Source organism: Dermacentor albipictus, chromosome 6 (genome assembly GCF_038994185.2).
Source record: "Dermacentor albipictus isolate Rhodes 1998 colony chromosome 6, USDA_Dalb.pri_finalv2, whole genome shotgun sequence".
Taxonomy (NCBI): Eukaryota; Metazoa; Arthropoda; class Arachnida; order Ixodida; family Ixodidae; genus Dermacentor; species Dermacentor albipictus.
Window position 1 is genome coordinate 45450986 of NC_091826.1, and position 16263 is coordinate 45467248.

General features: G+C 42.0%; 1 protein-coding gene across 2 annotated transcripts; it reads right to left on the reverse strand.

Annotated features, from left to right (window-relative positions):
• Positions 1 to 1390: 1390 nt before the first annotated feature.
• Positions 1391 to 16231, reverse strand: LOC139061013 (calcium and integrin-binding family member 2-like). Of its 2 annotated transcripts, none has more exons than XM_070540429.1 (6): positions 15875 to 16231; positions 15747 to 15781; positions 13690 to 13937; positions 10870 to 10985; positions 9275 to 9363; positions 1391 to 2338 (listed from the first exon to the last, which is right to left on the reverse strand). In XM_070540429.1, the coding sequence occupies exons 1-6, from the start codon at positions 15923 to 15925 to the stop codon at positions 2335 to 2337; spliced, it is 543 nt and encodes a 180-aa protein (XP_070396530.1). In that variant the 5' UTR covers positions 15926 to 16231; the 3' UTR covers positions 1391 to 2334. The 2 variants fall into 2 exon arrangements, with proteins under 2 accessions (XP_070396530.1, XP_070396529.1); XM_070540428.1 differs by lacking the exon at positions 1391 to 2338 and adding an exon at positions 5306 to 8073 and having other exon boundaries at positions 15875 to 16222.
• Between the last annotated feature and the right edge of the window lie 32 nt (positions 16232 to 16263).

Here is a 16263-nt window from a genome sequence, read left to right on the forward strand (position 1 = left end):
TATACAAGCAACTTTGATGTGTGTCTCGAATGGCCTCAAATAACAATGCTAATGCGAGTTACCCTGCAGCAGTGGTATGCAGCGGTAACTGCAAAGCAAATTAACCTCAGTGAAACACGTCAAGTATCACTACGCCTGGCATAATAACATTTGGGCCCGATTGTAGGTTAGAGAACATGAGCAATTTCAAGTGCCTCATGTCCTTCTTGACAAAATCTGTACAGTAGAACAGACGACTGATAGCAGTGGGGGTTGTGACGGGTAGAACACAAAGCTCAACTTCCTTAGTGCTCAGCAATGCAGCAGTTGTGGAAGTAACTGAAGCATGTGAGCTCACAAAAGCACGTCTCATGTACAGAGATGTTCTTCTGTCAAGCTGTGTGCAAGAAAAGAGGAGGAAGTTGTGTGAAAACACTTAGGTGGGCTCAGCAAAAGTGTAGGAAGGAAAATAAACAGCAGACGACGCAAAGAATTGATGACATGAGCATGTGTCGTCTGCTTCATCGTCATCGCTGTGTCCCCTGCATTGCAGAAGTACAGGAGGAACAAAGAGAAAGTGCCAGCTAGATGGGCTTGAAAAGGTTCATTTTAGGCTTAGCCAGGATGCGTGAAGGTGTCTGCACATTCTATTCTATGGTGAGGTGTAAAAGATATAAAGATCTGCAAGGTATAAAAGGTATGCAAGGCCAATCACATTCACACTGCTTCGGACTGAATGTGGATCTATGCACGTTCAACGATCCCAAACGAACTGAAATGGATAAGCAATGTTGGAGGCAGCTTCAGACTGAAACGTACTTCTGTACATATTTCACAGTTTCATACTTAAGCTTCTCAACTTAATACCTGTACTATTGCCATGGGAGTCATCAGCATCCTTGTCAAGTGGCTGGCATTTATGTTTTAACAGCATGGACTTGCACTGGCGACACAGGACCGATTATCCTAGTTGCACCGGCCCCTATCGGTGAGGTAGCAAGATGAAAATGCCTAATTCATTTAGGGAAACCCAAGTAGACAAAATTAGTTCAGAGCTTACATCAACTGTTTTTGTTGTAGCCCAGGTGTAAATTTGGGATACTATAATTCTGTCATCTTAGTGATCAACTCATTCTCAAAGGATGAATTAAACAAGCTCAGTAGCATGCCATGCCCAGACTTTATTACCCATGGTGCAATGTTTTTTTTTTTTTTTTCTCATGCGTAGGGCACCACCTAGGGCTGACCTGCAGAACTACGTTAATAAAGCAAATACACAACAATTGTGCAACTGATGCTGGACGCAGGCTCCATTTTACATGCTTGAAGGAAATGACAGAGTGGCGAATGTAGTTGCATCAGATTTCCACTTGATGCCGCAAACATTTTAGGTGTACGAGCCGGTTTTGCATTAAGTAGTGTGCAGTGATGGGTTTGACTTTGAAGCTTCCAAAGTTGGCAAAGGTGATGCTAGCGGTGTTTTCTGGGCCGAGTTTCCGTTTGTTTTTCACTTGTACAAGTGTAGGAAATGGTCATGGTGTGGGCATATTTTTGCAATGAGTTGGTACAGAAGAGAAATGTCTTTGTGCTTTTCCAGGGCTATGAAAAGCGCAAATCTTGCCCTCAACTAATGCTTAGAGTCATTTATGGGAGCAGTCTTGATTAGGTGAAGAATGGTTAGTTAAAAGAACCAGTACAGATTCACAGCACATTGTGTGGTCACGCTTTTGGTGGTTGGGAATACCACTTTTAAATAAATGACTGGCTGGCAGCATCTTTGATACCTCACCTACTTGGGGCGACAAAAAGAAGGTGGCCTTTATCTTTTTTTATTTTAGTTAGGAAGAGAAACATTTATAAAAATGCCCTGCCCATGTGGCTACAAGGACTATCTGTGGAGCAAGCTAAGCAAGTCCACCTTCAAGATTGAAATCGGGGCAGTAGGAGGGGCTAGTAGTTGATCAGTTGTCTTGCTGTGAATTATAAGCTGTGTGTAAGCATGCAAAAAAGTTCAAGGATGTGTGTGTGGCTTGCACACTTCTTGTGTTGTTGTTTATGTCCACATCCTTTTTGTACAGAGTTCATATCTGTTCATAGCAGCATGCAAGCATGTAGCCTGCAATATTGTCTGTGCTGTCTCTGTTGATAAACAGTGGTGTCATTTGAAAGTCTACGGTCGTGTTTTGAAAAAAAAAAATATCAGGTGCCTATGCTTGGGCCGCATGTATAATGTGGAGAGAGCTCAGATTTAATAACATCACAAGGTCATGTAACTGGCATTGTCATATACATCATTTGCTGGTAAGTGTCGACACAATTGGTGGGTATGCCAGCATGCTCCCCAGTGCGATGGCATTACCTGCGACAAGAACAAAAACCAAAGGTCACTAAAACTCAAGCAGCTACTTTCAGCTGAAAGTCAACGCTTGTCTCTTAACTTTGCCTTTCATCTTTGTTCTAAGCCACAGTCAGCGCTTTGTCTAATATTTTTATTCTTGTCCTCTTCACGAGTTGTGCCGTTATATTTTGGGTCGCAACGAACCAACTAGACCCATCTTTGACATTACTAAGTCATAAGTGGGCTCTGCAAAAACTGTACACCCATCTTCATCCAGCATTTAAATTGTGAAGGAAATGAAAGTCGTAGTGTTGGCTTGCATTGGCCTGGTCTCAAGGCGCAAAAAGACAATAATGATAGGGTGCTCACCTGTGATTTGCATCGTTAGTTGCATCACCAGAGTCTGCCCTGGTCTCAAGACAATGCCAGCACATGCCAAAGCCACTAAGTACGCGAATGTCCTTCACAACACAACTGCAGCTTCAATATGTCTGCTTTTTTGCTGTTAGCATCATGTGTTTATACTCTTGCCAGCTGCACTGGTGTTTAACAACAGATAACGTATATGACAATTCCAGCCACATGCTTCCATGTTGCTATTAACTTATCTTTATATGCAGTGTTCACAGCAAGGCAACTGTGAAAACACGTTTTCATTTTGTAATTGGTCCTAATGAATCTTAACCTTTCCAGAGCGATTCAGGTTCAGTTGTGACTTCGTGCTTTCCAATTGATAGCATCGCGTGTGAAATAAAGCTAAGAGTTTATTGCATGCAAGTATAAGACCGCCACGCCAGCTTCTGCAGAAGGCCTATAATCCTGCCATCTGCTAGTCCTTCTAGTTTTGTCTAAAACGTTCTTAGCAGAAACGATTCTATGCAATATCAACTGCGCTGCAAAGGTGAGGTATACTTCCACCTGAGTCAGCCCGAAAATTCAGATTGCCGAGTTCAAGAAAAAAGGCTGTATATTTCCAGTCTGCACACGCCGTCTGATCTTCAGATTTCCAGCCTCCACCACTTTATGCAAGCAACACAATATTGTACGATTCTGCTGGCTGTGGTCACAAAAGGCTTGGAAATTGAACGTTTGTATAGGCTCCCAGTCCATAAACTTTTGATGCTGGATGTGCCTGAACAGCCCATATACTAAACATTGCCTGCATGACTGCAGAGACCCATGGGGGTGCGTAGACTTAATTCAACTTAAATAAACTAATCGCAGTGGAAGTGTAAGGCCTTGGTTCCAGTTTCTGCAGAATGCCTGTGGCTGCTAGCTGATGAGTGGATCATTATGACAAGCTGTAGGACTGCATGTGAAGGGAGGTACTACTTACTGGCACTTATGCTGGTACAAATCTGTGAACTGTTTCCCTCCAGTCTATCAGCTTATCAAATCAGCATTGCCGCTTGGCAATTTAGAAGCAGCCATTGTCGCATCATGCCGTACCCAGCCATAAAGAGCCTTGCTGTGCCAGATTCAACCTTCTGACCACAGCAAAATAATTTTAACAAGGTGAACCTGGCACTGGCTAGACATTTCCACAACGGATGCTTCATGCCATTGTGAATGAACAGGGGGATTGGGAAATGAACATTAAAAGTTGTAGCAGTAATGAAACTTCAGTCACTTAACTGACGCTTAGACAGCCAATAGATATGCGTGTAAAAAGCCTGCAAAAAATATGCCAGATATGAACATACTTTTGTCATAATCTGTCTTTTGTCTCAAGATATGAGCAGTGTTTCGGACGTGTACTGTTGTGGACAAACGGAATCCGAACAAGATAGCTCGTGACAGAGCAGCAAGATCCATAGACTGTACTTCGAGTTTTGGTAGAGGTGTTGTTTAGTGCACTTGACGAGAGATTTGTGCTGTGTTCCGCGTCCTTTGTAGCAGAGAATGAGCTGCACCATTGTAAGGAGAACTTCCCTAAATGAAACCGTCGCATTCTTCGTTTGTACGTTTAAAATGTCCCATTCCTGCTTCGTCTGTCCACAATAGTACTTGCCGGAAAGCTTGGTACAGATGACATCCTCCTCCAACGTTTCCACTGTCCATGTGTGCTTTCGCTGCATTACCTCTGCATGGGTGTGACAAGGACTCTAGTACCCCGTGTTTCAAATAAAGTTACACAAAATTTCAAGAAATTGCGTTTGGCAACAGGCACAATTCTAATTTTCCAGTTGGAATGCTCGAAGAGGTCAACATTATTTGCAGGAGTCGAAAAATGTGTAGCACAGTAACTTTTTAATGATTACTTTAGGGTGTATATTGAAATTTACAAACAGAAGCCAGGGATATCTCGAGGCACATCCTCTTCGGAAACATTTTCAATCGAGCATCAGTTTTCAGATAATCGCTGTCAAATTAAAAGGTAAAATGCACTGTTTCAACTAGCTTTAGCAAAATTCCTTTTCATGCATTATAGGACAAAGGTAACTGGAACACTACTGCATTTTGTTGCATACTTTGGGAATGCATATCTTGAAACTGAAGTAATCCTTGGAATTCAAGTGGATATGCCTCACAAAGTCGCTGGCTTCAATCCATAAATTGCAATACGCGCCATAAAGTAATTACAGTCGAGCACTTCTACAACAAACGCCTCTACAGCAAAATGTCCTGTATAATGAAGGAATAATTCTGTCCCGGTTCTATTGAGATCTACGAGGTGCGCGATCTTTACAACAAAGCGATAACGAATGATTTCGGAGGCCTCAAGCACTTTGCTATAAAGGAATTCGACTATAAAACGTTGACTGGTGAAACTTTGCCAATTGTTTACTATGGATTCCAATTTCATGCAACAATGTTCATCTCTTTGAGCAATCCAGGTTAAGGATTAGAACTGCGCCAGCTGCCCAGCAGGCGACTTGTAATTCTGCACAATTTGTTTTTAAATGCAGGTACTTTTCACCCTTGGAAGTAACGGCCCATGTTGTGAAAGAGTGTGTTGAAGGATAGGAAGTATATTTTGTGAGAGAATTAGAAAAGAAAATTGTACCTTTATTGTTGGGCATACATACATATACGGCAGTTACCATGTGTCGCTTTCAGAATGTGTGTATTACATTTATGCGTCGGACTTTTCCCCCGATGCAGATGTTGTTATTAACCTGTCTATTATACATGATAAAAGGCATATTGTAAAATTGACATGCATGACTCCTCTGTGAGCTCCTTGTCTTGCTTGACATTTTACATTCAGATCTCTTTTTCTCGTCCAGTAGATTAAGTTTCAACCATGTGATGATGGCAGAGCTTTTTATATGCACAAAACGATGCACAAAAATTTATATATTCATGTCAGAACTTTGGCTAAGAAAGCACTCTGAGAATACTGAAAAAGTATGACACAAACGTCCTCAGTGTGTTCCATTCAGTGATAGTCGGCAAAGAAAGATGACATAACTGCTGGTAATAAATAAGCATAACATAATACTCAAACAGTACGTGAAACGAAGTCTCTATCGACACCTGAAAAAAATTTCATCCTTGAATGTATCACAAAAAACTTTCACAGTGATGTGGCTGTACATACGTCTGGAATCAGTGCTTGAGCTATCTTTCAACTCTATTTAAAGCCGAGTCGATGATGCACAAGCTTTCAACTAATGCACTGTTCTTTTCTGTCTATCTACATATAAGTAATTTTAAATGCTGCAGTCCCATTATCAGTGTCAGACCAACTACTCAAAAATCCGTACTCCTGTATAGACGCCCTGTGTACCTTTCAGACTTCACTCTTTACAACAGTTCAAAAAGACATCTGAATATAATAGCTGGTTATTTGAAATACCATTTTTTCAAGCTTCAACAATAACTTGTAAGTTATGGTGAAAGACGAAGCTGTGATCAATTTAAGTCGAACCTTTCATGATACTGTTAAATTTTCACAAATGAAATTCAAACTACCACTTTGAACACTGTACCAATGAAAATTTAGATTTCTTATATGCATTTTTTCTATTACATGCAACATTTTTTTTACCACAGGCACTTCTTTCTTTCTATTACCTCACATACACAAATGATTTCAGACAACTGTGGCCAACTTATTTAAACAGTCTCAGACGCACCGACGCCACTTGCATTAAAATCGAATGTGAAACTCCACACTGTTGCAACTCGCAACTAATATAACATGCTTGAAACATGAGTAGTATATTTTTAAATATATGCTTTTCTTGGTGCAAGAATAAGAATGCATTATCACAAATACGTAGGCTTGAGATTGTACTGGAAAAGTGAAATATCTTGTGATACTCTGCAGCACAGTTCAAGTATGAAGGCATTTTTTAAAAGAACACTGCACCGAACTATACAGTCATTGTAAAACAATCAGTCAATAAACAGCGAAGCAGAGCACTGGAAACGCTATACATATGGTTAAGGATTGAGTAACAATCAATATGCAGATACCCTTCTGTCAACGAAGCAAACTTTTTGTACAACCTTTAAAAGTGCATATGAACAACATGTGTTATCATCACAACCGCTCACAGAGAGTCTGCTAAATGTGATTTGTACAACATAAACACAATATAGCAAAGAAATGCGCAATCAGTCAGACACAGCTATGATGGCCACAATCGCATATACCTTGACAGACCGCTAATTAAGGCCACAAGTAATGTCAGTTTTGCATCTATCCATTCTACGAAATGTCACCCTAAGGCATGAGGAAAACAAAAACTCGTGGCCAGGAACACCAAAGCTAGCATTAAAAAAAAAACAGCAGTCATAAATGCAGCTAACCTGTGAACAATGGTTGTGGCCAAAGATTCGAACATTCGACCACACAAAGACGCACATTTAATTGCAACTGCGAGCTCATACTCCATGGCAGGCATGGCATTGAAATTTGTAAAAACTTGGCACCCCGACGTGGAATTTAGCCTGCCTGGAGGATGAGACTGCTTTAGCCAGCTTCAATTTTTGGCTGCCATTACAAGTCTAAAGTACCGTGATAAAAGTAACGTTTCGTGTTCCTTACATCGGAAATTTCACAGCAAACAAATTCCACCACATCTTTTATGATAGCTTCCAAAGAAGGTTGCTCCTTCTCCGATTGGTTCCATGGATGCAATGTGGCAGGCATTGGAAGATGTTCAAAACGAGCGCCCAAACGTGCTTAAAGACAAAAGTCTAAACAAGCCCTCATGGCAGTGTCACAAGATTAGTTATTGTCTGATACTGCACTCTATTCAGAGACCGGCTCGAACATGAAACAACAATCTGCTTTTACTAAGATAGCCGACATGCTACCCTTACACAAAACAACAACACACTTTAGATAAGTCCACAAACATGGACTTCAACAAGTTTGATGCCACCAACAGTTGAAGAAGCACTTGTCTCAACCATCGGGAGCTGAAAAAACTGCGACAGTTGTTAGGTCTGTCTGCTACCGCTGCTTTGACGTGCAGTCAAAATAAAATTGCGAAAGCCAAAGTTTTGACAACTTCCAGGTTGTGCAAGTGCTTTTTCCATGCAACTGAATTGCCCATGCTATGTAAGCATAAATGAACCTGCTATAAAAATGAGCAACCCGGTCTCCACCATCAAGAAGGATGAAAATGCCCAAATGAGGAACACTTCGGGAGTACCGATGAAAGTTAAATGCCACAAGAAAATACGACATCCCCAGTAGACATTCTTTGGAAGTTTGATGAAATACTCTGTCGTAAGCTCTGCAAGTTGCTCCTTCTCGTGTGGACCACAACTCCATTCACAAGTTGATCCTGAAGGAGCTGTTGAGAACAGTGAGTAGTCAATATCTTTCATGCCACCATGAAAACGTGGAAAGTACATGTCGCAGGAATACAGCAAAATTGGGGCCGTATCTTGAAACGGCTCTTTTCACTTTCCTATCTTGCTGCGCACCATCATTGGCTCACACGAGGCCAATCAATTAGACTAATGATGCAAAACTGATAAGAAACTAAAGCAATGGAAGGAAAGAACCTTTACAAGATACAGCTCCTGTTCCCTTGTATTTGCTATCTTCACAGAGATAACTGCTGACCCCTCGGATGCCGTAGATAGAAGGCTGCACTCTAAATGATTGCACGCCACAATGGATGTCGCTCTTATCTACGCTTGGTTAAGTACTTGAGATGCTAGATAGCTTTGCGTGTTTAGAAACCATTAACACAAACTGCCACCGTACTCTGTGTTTGACGTCCGCTATTTTCGGCCAAGTTACTGCGTGCAGATATCCCCACGCACAAACATGAACACGCCGCTTCCGGATGTTGCGAGAACAGCTACGCTACAGCTGCAATGTTAAGAAGCAAGGAAGAAGAAAACCTATATAAAAGTAAACTATTAATATTTGTAACTACTCATGGTTTGTCAAAGGTGGCAAATGCTGTGTTTCTTAATTGGACACTAAAGAGCAACATTACATTAGTTTAGCCTCCTTAAAAATTTAATTTAAAATTTTAATTTGATGGGAAGAGGTTTTTAAATAATGAAGTAAAGTAATATCAAAGTGTATTTTGCTGAACTCCACACCTGAACAGCAACGGCGATGTGGTAATGCTATGACATCATAGATTTCGATGTATTTTCCCATAATTGAGCCTTTTTCATTCAGAACGTCCTTGAAACTTCATAGTTTAAGCCCCTCACTTCTCTAGAATGCAATATGCAATATTTTGCTATTGATGAAACATTAACTAGTCCCTAGCTACAGCTGTTAAAATCCTGTGATCTCGTGAAGAGCTAGCATGGAAGCTTCAAGCCACACTTTTGTTCTTGCGTCTTTTCTGGATTGCCAAGATTCTAATCGCAGTAAAAATGCCATTTCCGGTATTCGAGACGTATAATTTATCAATTCTGTTGAACTTAACATCTGTCATTGCTGTACTTTTCGGTTGCACTTACTACCATAATGATGCAGTTCTTTACCAAACTTCCATTTAATATCATGTGCAGAGAGACACTCACTTCATGAAGTCGGGTGCTTTTGAGATGGCGTGTTCAAACTCTGCAAATGCTAGGAGCCTGTCTTCATCCAGATCGGCTTCCTTGAGAATCTGAAAAAGAGGACACACACCGTGCGTTCGGCCTATGGAAAATTTTCCTGGTTGTGCATATACAAAACGAGATCTTCATGTGTCGCCATACCTGCCAAATCTCCCAAATTTTCCATAGAGCTTTCAAATTCTGGCTTGCTTTACGTTTTTACTAATGCCGCATCAAAGTTATACAAAAGTCCCGATTTGAATGTGATCGACTGCGTGCAAGGCTTTCAAATTAATATCTCCCTCCTGGTAACAAAGCAGCTCACCTTCATACAAAAGTGACGGTGCAAGATAGACTATGATATGCGAGCTAAACCAGCAAATTTTTTTCCCCTCTTGACAAAAATAAGAAGTCTAGCGACGGTTTATGCTAATCTGCTTGGGTCTAAATTGGCACCCCTGTAGGTTTCCCTACATTGCCACAGTGTGTCGGCAAGTATAGTAATAAATATGTGGTGCACAACGCAAACCACGTTTTCTCACATGGCAAAAGATATGAAGAGCTGTAGCAGTGACTGTAGAAAAAAATTTAATTATAGAGTTTTACACGCTAAAACAACATCATTATGGAGCATGTCACAGTGGAGGACTCCAGACTAATTTGATCACCTGGATTTCTCTAGCATGCACCTAAATCTAAGTACAAAAGTGTTTCTGCCTTTTGCCCCTATTAGAATGCAGTCACCGTGGCCGGGTTGGAGGCTGTCACCTTGTCAGAAGCGATGCAACACTATCGGCATTAAGCAGCCACAGCAGGTTCAAATTACAGCCGACACCCGTTAATTCGACCTCGGTTAATTAGACCTGCTAATTTCTAACGCACTGCAAAGTCCCGGCGAGAAACCATGCATCGAGAGCTATGGAAGAAAAACTCGTTTATTTCAAATGCGAAAGCAATCTGCATGGGTGAATTTGACCTCCAGCGGCACCCCCTAATGCGCGCTGCAGTTACCGAATGCTTGAAAACACAAACTATGGCCAGATGGTACTGCTGTTTCAAGCTTGAAGCTGTTTTACTGCTATCTTTTAGTGGCTTACACTCACTCTCTGCCGTGAAGCCATCCGTTCACATTTGTTTCATGCAGTGTCCCACTGAGGCAGCGTTTAAACATGTCAATGATCTTCGCTGCATGCTGGTCGAGTTGTGCTTGAAGAGCAAAAAGCAAAAAGATAATGCACACTACTTCAACTAATGAAAAAGAATAGAGTTTGCTAATTTTGCCACCGCTTGTTAATTCAACCTTAGTATAACTCAACCAAATCTTGTGGTCCCTCAAGGGTCGAGTTAACATGAGTCAACTGCACAAGGTGCCATAGTCGAGACTCTGGTTTAATTTCAGTCGTCTCGGGTTCTTTAATGCACATCTGAATATAGGTACACGGGCATTTTTTACATTTTGCCACCATCTGAATGCAGTTGCGGTGACCGGGAATCAAACCTGCAACTTTGATTTCAGCAGCAGAATGCAATAGCCACTAAGCCACTGTGGTGGGTGCAATGACTGTTAATCAACTCACATTTTCGACCAGCTGTTTGACTTCGTAGTCTGCGAAGACCTGCCCACCTCGCTGCGTCAGTCGGCCAATGACTTGCTTCAGGTCCTCAGTAGATATCATGTCATCCTCATTGAAGTCTGAAAAGCGTAGCCAAAATTAGGCTCCTGCCATGTTTCTCCGCACTTCGCTGTGGTGCATTTCTAGTGAAGGTGATGCCATGCAGGGGTCATTATGGCATGTAAATAAAAGTGGGCTGTCTCCAGAGTTACTGGGAACAGCTTTGTGAAAGCAGTGGGAATGGGTTAAGTATTCTTAAATAGAATGTAGCAAAATATGTTCAGCGTTTCGTTTTTTTCATCTTTCTTTTTTCTGTTTTGTTTTCTTTTTTTTTTTGGCATATACAGTGAGGTACACTCTGTGCCTCACTGTGTATGCCAAGAATAAGTGCTGAACACAACACAGCGTGATTATGTAAAACCAATGTTGAGCATACAATTCGCTTTGAATAAAAATGCACTTTTGGGAACCAAGACATTGAAACAACGGAGAGTTTTCTTTTTTTTTTTAAGTTACAAGATAGAATCAATGTACAGTACAGTCCATCTTTTAAGAGAACTGCTATGCAGCAACAAAGCCAACTTGAACATTTATGTTTTTATCAGGAAGAACTGCCGGACACTATCACATGGGTGCAGCTACACATAAAAAACAAATTTGTAGGCTATGTCTTATCTTAGCAAGAATCAATAGCAAAATAATACCTGCATGTTCTCGACCTTTAAAGGTGGAATGTACTGTACATGGCCAGAATGTTGATGAATTAGTCTATAAATAATTTAAAATCATGACTGTAACAGAGTCCTTTGATACTTTTCTACTGGTCACGAAACTTCAGGCCAAGCTAGCTCTAGGGACAGCAGCTTTTGTTAAGGGCACCACAGCAGATGAGGAGGCTATGATTGCCAATGTCATCGGCTTGTTTTCGTGGTTTGGAATAGTTTCGGTGGCTTTAGGCCTGATCACACCAGGACGACACGGCAATGATTTTGGTCTTCCGAGTTCCTGCAACAGCTATGTTATGCTGACAGCCATGTCGGCAAGAGTGGAGTAGTCGTCAGAGAAGTCTGACAATTTTGCCGCCACACTGCAATGACACAACGGCCCCTGCACCGGCATGGCTGTTGTGGAATTTTTGCTGCTGATTTCTATACACGCTTTTTTTACTCATTCTCAACAAGGTATTTAGCATATTTTCGGTAAGGAACAGTTCGAGCGCGAGCAACTTCCCAGGTCTTAATACCGATTTATCCGAGCTGCGCATTTGTTCACATCGGCACGTGCGGCCACAGTTAGTTGTTCACTTCAAGCACTGTGTAAACTGTGCAGCGGCGAGACAAAATAATGACTAAATATTGCAAGACGTGCTGAATTGCGAATATGAGGTCCGTTCGATTCGCCTGCACCACTGTGAACCAGTTCACAAGAACTCGGAAATTATGCTGCTCGATTTCTTCGGTGAAGGCACAGCGTGACACTTGAAACGAATGCCAAAGGGGCAGATGTGGTGCAGGCATTATATTTTCCCCAAATAACGAGCACAGAGTGAGCAAGTTTAAGAGGTCCTGAAGTGCTGGTATGATTGGCTTCTGAGGTGTAAATACACCCACGGCTTGCATGGACACAGCAGACGCACGTAAGGCGAGTTTCAGCGGAGCTTTCACATGTGTTCTGTATCGTCTGCTGCGCTGCCGCTCTGCACTTGTATGTCTACACCAAGTCAGTACCGACAATAGAGAAGGTGCAGGAAAATCATGAACCAGCCCTGCACCTTTCCTACACTTTTTGAAACAAACGGCGTGGTTCATGGGGCACCAATGCTTCACCGCTGAAACGAATGGCAAGGTGCAGCACCTCGTGAACTGGTTCAGGTGGTGCAGGCTAATTGAACGTACTTATGAGCATCGGCGCACCAGACTAGCTGAAACGAGCTGCATGATATGAGTGACCAACAGCTTCACCGGCCCCTTTGAGAATGGCGAATGGGAGATGGGGGGGGGGGGGGCTGTTATTGATAGCTGGTTTTCGCTTCTTTTCTATACTGGCAGTGTATGCAGATGTCCCATAGAATGATGGAGAATTTTCGTGACCACTGAAAGTATCAATGGACTCTGGTACCACTGTACGGAATAATATCCAGTGTAGAGTGACAACGAGCCATGAGCATGAACGTTCAAGTACTCAAACTTGGATAGTGTCTCCTGCAGCACACATTGCACATTCTTTAGTAGTTACACACATTTCGTAGTTATAGGCATTAGTTCAATTCCAACAAACCGATCACACCAGGTTCAGAGCACACATGTAGCTGCTGTCCTGCCTTGATTCCTCTCCGTGCTATACCACTATACTTGCAGTCTTTGCCCTTCTTTTTTTAGGAGGGGCATAATGTTTTGGCGCAGCTGTGTGGTCTTTAACCCAATCCCCCATTGTATTATCCTTTACATGTCTTTCCTTTCTTGCTTTACCCTCATCCACCTCTCTTAAGCAAGTGTTAGGCCACTGTGTCACGAAGATAAAATATAAAAAAAATACACATAAAACTATGTGTAACACATAAAATTATAAAACTTCCAACCACAGTTGCCGTCAGTCAATCTTACACGGACTATCGCCACCACCAGCCTTTGCAGCTGCCACAGCGGCAGCGAAAGCAAACTTGACACGAGATTTATTGGTACCATTTATGTGTTCCTTTCTGATGATAACCTCAAAAGATGTGCATATAATGCAACATTGTGATTTTAAATGAGCAAAGTTTCGAAGGATTACAAGTTAACGCACCGAATATCTGGAAAGCATATTCTGTCTTCACACTCCGTGGCGCCTTGTCACTGAAGACCGACATCATGTCCAGGAAGTCCTCGAAGGTCATGTGGCCATCATTGCTTGACGAAAAGACCTTGCATATCCGGTCTCGGAAGGGGTTCACTCCCAGCTCGGGCATGTTGAGGATTTTGTCCATCGGCAGTTTGGCGTTTCGGTCCTTGGACACCACCTCTGGTGCCAGCTGCTTGAACCTCTCGTACGCTCTGCAGGGAAAGTTAAAAAGGTGAACCAAGCTCAAACAAATACTTATGGCATGTGTGTTTGTTTTGGCTGTCGGTAACTCCATACTTAGTTAAGGCATGGCAAAAGATTTGAACAGACGAAACCCGATTGTGTTTCCTTGTCATGATGAACAAACATGTACAGTACACTTTTAAAATGATTTAGAGTTTAAACTTAGTCATCGATTGCCGCATAAAATCGATATGGCATAATATCTTGTAGGCCTTATTTGTGTGCTATATTTGCAGGCACAATTGTGTGCCTTGCACTTCACAGAAGGCGCCTCCTTCTGATAAAGCTGAACAAGTGCTGCTGCCATATGTTTCGCTTTGCTAGGAGTTTCGATGCTCCTTTTAACAGTATACCATACTCTCTCAAGCAACACAAAAGGGAATAACAAAACTGCTTTCAAAAAGCGTCTAGTGGCTAAAAACACACATACCTCGTGCTAAAGTGTTTAATAAGGCTAAATATTCAATGGGAAACCTACATGCTAGTTCGCCTACTTGTGAACGAGTATGCTGAGTTATGCACCACCGCTGAATTCTTATGTTGGTGTAATACAAAAATGCCTCCATACTTAAATGCACGAGCACATATGCAAGAATGCCAGGTGGTCGAAATTAAAATGAAGCACCTTACAATGGTGTCTCCCCTGGTCCCTTGCATTGCTTGTTAAGGCACATTAAACTCTATGAATCACTGAATTATCCAATCAAGTCACAATTAATACACAAAATTTGGACATACATGTAAATATACAGAACAATTTATTAATACAAATAAGTGGCATGTAGGATGACATACTGAGTCCCTAACTGATCATGGAAATCTTTCAGCACTGAAATGCAACACGCAGCAGAAAATTTTTAAGAAGCCCACACCAGAGAAAAGCACCGTTGATAGTTCAGCTGTGTGAATTTTGAGCAGATATGTTCCTACAGCTGTTTATGTTCAAACTTAATGTGTTAGAAATAACTCCTAGCTCATTCGTTTTGGTGACATTTCCGATTTTACACCATCCATGCATACAACAGACATACAGAAGAATTAACATCTGCTGTTTAATATATTGACGTATGCTGATCATGATTACAATATAATCATAATTCTCCACATGCAGCAGTCTACATAGGGTAGCACTTAGTGCAATCATTGAATATTGCCTCACAGCTTAATTTTTTTTCTGTCCCTACAAAATTATTAGGTATGTAGACTAGTGAGTCCTAAACACTCATGGTATATATACCAATTGAGATGCAATAACTTATTGCACAGTTCTTTCCTAAGAGAGCTATCGATAATTTGTTTTCGCACATTGCTTAATGAGAGTTTTTATACACCCGACACCTCAACTAACTTCACTTGCATCACACAAAATCCCAAAAAGAAAGAAAGGCAAAGGTTGCTCTGGTTTATTCGAGCTCGGAGCAAACTTTTGTAATGCTGCTCCCCTTTTCTTTCTTTACATGAGAAATCGCAGTGTACGCAAAAGCTTTATCTCCTTTTTTTTTCTTTTTACCGACGGTATGTAACTTATTGCTTCCACTTGAAGCTCGCGTTACGTACGCACGTCCGTAGAGCGATAACAGACTACGAGCGTAGCGAGATTGAAACACAATGACGTATACATTACACACTCGAGGTCAAAAACGCACGCCCTCGGACGAAGCGCTCAAAGCGCGCTGACGACATTCCATCCGTGTTCCGGGTCGCACGGCATGCACACGCATATAGTTCGTAAAAAGAAAAAAACAAATAGCCGGCAAAAGTTTCCGTCGTCCGCTTACACGATTATCTCGCTCTTGGTGAAAAAAGTCAGCTCCTGCAAGAACAGCAAAAAGAGAAGCGTTATATAGAGTGTGTTAAAATAGATGTACTCCACGAGCGCTGGGAGCGTTTTTATCTTTCAGCCTACCTGATAATCGTCGAGCTCTTCCTCCGTGAAAACACTGTGTTGCTGGCCCATGACAAAACGGAAAGCCTAAACGACGGCGAGTGAGCGAAGTAAAGGCACTCCTCTTCGAGCGAGCCAACGCGAAAGGAAGGCACAGCGCGAGGGAGGAAGAACAAACGTAAAAGACCCGTCGTCGGTCGAAAGGAGTGTCGTCGTCTTGGCAAGCGACCAGCGCCCGCCAGGTACTACGTCAGGAACTTTCTTGAACAGCCTCCCCGCAACACCAGTTTGTAGAGGATGTGCCAAGTGATTCGCCGAAATAGGGACCGAGATTAATACACTCCATTTCTACGCTGCACCCGAGAGCGCACTAAACCAAAACAAAGCGCGCATCGCAGAGTGCGTGGCAC

What these genes read in the sequence shown, in the direction of transcription:
- LOC139061013 (XM_070540428.1), bottom strand. Translation starts at nt 15,925, where the DNA reads ATGGGCCAGCAACACAGTGTTTTCACGGAGGAAGAGCTCGACGATTAT. An exon ending in AAGAGCTCGACGATTATCAG is followed by an intron (nt 15,782 to 15,874) that starts GTAGGCTGAAAG and finishes CTGTTCTTGCAG; the next exon opens with GAGCTGACTTTTTTCACCAA. An exon ending in AAAGCACCCGACTTCATGAA is followed by an intron (nt 8,074 to 9,274) that starts GTGAGTGTCTCT and finishes TGTTCTCAACAG; the next exon opens with CTCCTTCAGGATCAACTTGT.